The 4,695-nt window shown below is 35.7% G+C and overlaps 1 protein-coding gene across 1 annotated transcript in view; it reads right to left on the bottom strand.

The window, feature by feature from the left end:
- LOC105361630 (echinoderm microtubule-associated protein-like CG42247) overlaps window positions 1-3,706 on the bottom strand; it is a 54,019-nt gene extending 50,313 nt beyond the window's left edge. Inside the window, exon 1 of the mRNA XM_011498882.1 lies at window positions 3,512-3,706. Within this exon, the coding sequence (XP_011497184.1) occupies window positions 3,512-3,706 (195 nt within the window). The remainder of the gene's footprint in view (window positions 1-3,511) is intronic.
- Between the last annotated feature and the right edge of the window lie 989 nt (window positions 3,707-4,695).

Genomic DNA, 4,695 nt, shown 5'->3' with positions numbered 1-4,695 from the left:
CCTCATCCTCCTCCTCCTCATCCTCCTCCTCATCCTCCTCCTCCTCTTCATCCTCCTCATCCTCGGGCACCTCGTCCATGTCGAAGTGCGCCGGTGTGCCGCTGCTTTCCTCCTCCGGCGGCTTCTTCTTCGCCTGACTCGCTCCGACGGCAGCACCGTCCGCGGCTGCGCCCTTCGCGCCCTCCTTACCACATAAGCACACAAAGAGCCGACCAAGGATTTATCCGGCCGTCGAGTGTGTGCATCGGCGCGAGCCGACCCACGCACTCGACGGCCCCCAAGCCCACAGGACGATGCCGTCGGGGGCTCGGATTTGACGCTCGGCCGGAGGAACTTCCCAGCCCCTACGGACTTCCCTACCTGACCGATCGGTGCCGCTGTTCATCATCCAGCCGCTCAAACTACCTTACCTTGCTTCGACACTTATTTCTTCGTTTTGTTTTTTTCTTTTTTCTTTTCTGCTTTTATTTTTCTGTTTTTCGTTATTTATAATTGGCGCTTGATTGACGTCACAGAGAGACACCGACGATTTTTACTTGATTTGTTGTTTGGTCATCGACTGTTGGTGCTATTTGTAATTAAAGTCACCGGACTCGCGACACTCGTAGCTAGCTCCTTCGCACCTAATCTAATCACGTTTACCTTCCTATCAGCAATCGGCGCGCTAAGGATTCGGGTCGGTGATTACAGAGAGGATACAAACGTTGTGGCAATAAGCTTCAATTTAGACATTTAGGCCGTGTTGAATTTAATCAAAATATCAATTTTCAAAACAGTCACGCACCCTTCCAAGTTAACATTGTGAGTTTAGGTATTGAAATATTGTACTTGCATAAGGTCACTGCAATTTCATGTTTGTTTAGTTAATAAAATTTCACTTCAAGCTTATTTCTTATACTTGGATTGAATAATATTTACCTAATTAATTACTCAGACTTGACATAAGAATTTTCATTACAAGATAAATTTTCGCTATTTACTAAAATTTCTTTGATAAATTAATAAAAGAGAAAGTATGATTTGACCTAGGTGAAGAATAATAATAATAATAATAATAATAATAATAACAACAACAACAATAATAATAATAATTATAACAACAACGACAATAACAATAATAACAACAATAATAACAACAATAATAACAACAATAATAATAATAATAATAATAATAATAACAATAATAATAATAATAACAACAACAATAACAATGATAATAATAATAATAATAATCATAAAATAAAGAAAGAAAGAATAAAACAGAAACAACTATCTCTAACGGTCCATTATTATTATTTTAATTAATGATAATATTGTAAATATACACGTTATTTTATATTTGAAAATAGTAATTTTGATTTTTTATCATTCAATTTATACTAATTTCTTACAAATTCAAACTCTCTATACATATTAATCCATCATTTTTATGATTTATAGTAATAAATATGATTATTGTTGAAATGATTTTACATTAAAATTATTTCAACGAATTATGAAAATATATGGATAAAAGGATTAAAATTATATTTACACGTGAAATAATAAATATGAAGATCTATATTATCTCACTCTTATCCTAATCATAATGACATTTATTATGTATTGGGTTTAACGAAACGACACTATTTCTCACGACAATGAATGACTTTTCTATTGAGCGTCATTACACAATAAACACTATTTTATTTATAATCATTAATTTACTCAGACATTATTTTACTAAATGAAATATAAAGTAAAAACAATTTTATTAATTGATGGGGATTTTATTCTTTAAAAAAATATTTCACGTTTACATTTTCATACCGTTCCACAATATCGTAAAAATATTTTTAATTTTATCACCTTAGTATATATGATTATCAATACCGGGATATTTTATAATTTATTTAACTAAATAATCCTCTTTCTTTTTTTTTCTTTTTAAACTAAATTTTAATTCAAGAGATAAGACGCGAGCCTTTCCCTTTGGTTTTATAAATCTTATTTTCGACCAAACAGCAAAACTGTAAATTTGGTGTTTAAAACTAAAAGATAAAGACATAATTGTGATAAATTTTAACGTTAGCGCTACTATTTTAAAGGGAAATTTAGAGAAGTGAAATCTTTAGGAGGGGAGAAACATTAAATTTTAAGATAAAATATTATAGTCTGATATAAAAGACAGGATTCATTAATAAATTAGATCAGTGAAAATTTATAAACTTTGTTACCTCGATCTATCCAACTACAGCGCGTACATTTATTTTTAACTTTCGCAACAGAATTTTATTATCTTAGGAATCGCGAGGATATAAATCCATGTGCCCGCCGATTAGCAAATTGAATAGATAATATTGAATAAATGCCATTAATTTACATAAATTTAATTGATCTAAACAATCAGCATTTTTACTCTTAAGTAATCGCCACTTTTCATTCACAAATTTCATCTAAAATAGTGTGAGTAAACTTTAAAAAAAAAAAAAAAAAAAAAAAAAAAAAAGTAAATTTCAATCAGAAATAAAGGAGAAATAAAAGCTTGATGAAAATTATTTAATTAACGGAATATTTTTATTTCATAAACATTAATAATACAAGAATTCACAATTTATATTAGATTTTTCGATTATAATCAATCCTCTCAATAAAATTGTTGATTTTTAATTGTCAATTATCGAGATTAATTTGCATGTAAATTGTCGATAATTATAACTGTTTGACTTATTTTAAATACGAAAGAACGAATCTCTGAAAATATTAAATTATAAATGTTATGTTGAGATTCTTATTTCTTCAAACATGAAATAACTGATATTTACCATAAATTAAATGGACCTTAACTTGTCGAGCTCCACGTTTCGCGGTAAATAACAATTCATTGGACATTATTTATTATGTTACACTGGATGCTCGTGCTTGGGCAAAAGCTTTAAATTTAATCGATTTAACGATTTATAATTGATATTTCGATATATCTGTTCGAATTATCGCTGCAAATAATTTCATCGATCTACCACTTCGTCCTTTGTTCTTAATTTAATCAATATTTCAATCAAATCGAAGCGCTATATTACGCAGTTAATTTTATTACAAAACAAAAAGGCTGGCAATATTACGGATGAATTAACAATTTATTCATTAATTAACAATTAATGAATTAAATATATATTAATTAACAATTAATCATTTCCAAGAGGCATGATCTGGCAAAAGTTAATTACAAAAGTAAACCGTACTTATTAACTGGAAAGTTGCGAACCACTTAACCGTCGGCTCTACTCCAAGCTCGAGTAAACTTACCGCGCCCGCGCCCATCATTTCATCTTCGTCGAGTGTTGGAGCTAGCAAAATATAGATTTGGACCACAGCCTACACGAGGTATCATCAGTCGAGTCCTCGCAATAACCGTGAACGATCCAAGATCCCGGTATATCGATCTCGCGGCCATTAGGATTCGCGCCGAGAACGTCGTCGTAGAAGGCCGCCGATGGTCAAAGAAAGTGACGGGGTAGGATATCGTTCTCACCTCGTGCTCCTCGTCTCTGCCGCGACGCATCATCCTCGGTGACTGGGTGCTGGGGATCTGGCGCCTCGGAGAGGCGGCTACGAGGCTGGTGGCCATGTCCGGCTTCGCCTCCCGCTGTCGCTCGGCTGTCTCGGGGCTCGTGCCGGGTTGCGTCGGTGCCGCAAGCTCCTGCCCCTCGACGGCCACCCCGAGCATACCCTCCTCTTAATTCGCTTTCTCTCTCTCTCTCTCTCTCTCTCTCTCTCTCTCTCTCTCTCTCTCTCTCTCAACCGGCTCTCGGGATGCTCGGCATCCTTATCGCGCTTGGGGCCTCGGCATCGATCCCCCCTCGCTCAGCGGGCCTGCAACAACGTCACCAAATTATTAGCGAATTGTGTGCCACCCCACCCGCTCCCACTCCACCTCGTCGCCAGCCACTTAAACCCAACCCACGCACTTCCGTTTCACTGCAATGTGATGCCAACAATTTCACGACGATCTATTTAGTCGATCCGAGTCAAACCCGCACGTGCGCGCTAACGGCAAAATCGCAGTCGCTCGTCGCTCGCGTCGCGCCACGCCAAATTATACACGATTACTCGGACGAGCGAGTAATTCTATTTCCCATTTTATCTCAACTCCTTGCTAATCTCCGATTCGGACGAGCCACTCTTTCTGCGGATTAACGAGGCTTAATCGCCATTTCTTTCGAGTGCCTGTCATCGATTGCAGGCAAAGTGAAAGTTGCTTGGCAGCGCAGAGGAGAGGCCAAAGTTAATACATCGACAGCTGATTATTACAAATGGATTGATACAATACTGATTATTACCAGACCACGAATGAACCGTTTAATTTACAAGTATCGATATACAACTAAATTGAAATTCGTCCAATTCTTTCAATTTGTTTGGTATGGGGGAGGGGGAGGGGACGAGAGGGAAGAGGAGAGAGCTTTATGAATTTGACAATTATGATTTATGATTTATGATGAAAATCTTATCGAAATAAATGTCGTCTCCGAATGAAAATATTCAATAAAGGTATTCAAAATCACTGGATTATGCCAATTGCAATGAGCCCACTTAAATTCTTAGATAAATCAGAGATTTTTTTAATATTTTTAAATTAATTTATTATGTCGCTTAAACATTGTACCAGTAATAATAATAATAAATAATAATGTTCGAATGTTTGATCAATTTGTT

The sequence above is a fragment of the Ceratosolen solmsi genome, unplaced genomic scaffold (genome assembly GCF_000503995.2).
Source record: "Ceratosolen solmsi marchali unplaced genomic scaffold, CerSol_1.0 scaffold30, whole genome shotgun sequence".
NCBI lineage: Eukaryota > Metazoa > Arthropoda > Insecta > Hymenoptera > Agaonidae > Ceratosolen > Ceratosolen solmsi.
Note: the sequence above shows the minus strand (reverse complement) of the source record. Positions and strands in the feature narration are given on the sequence as shown.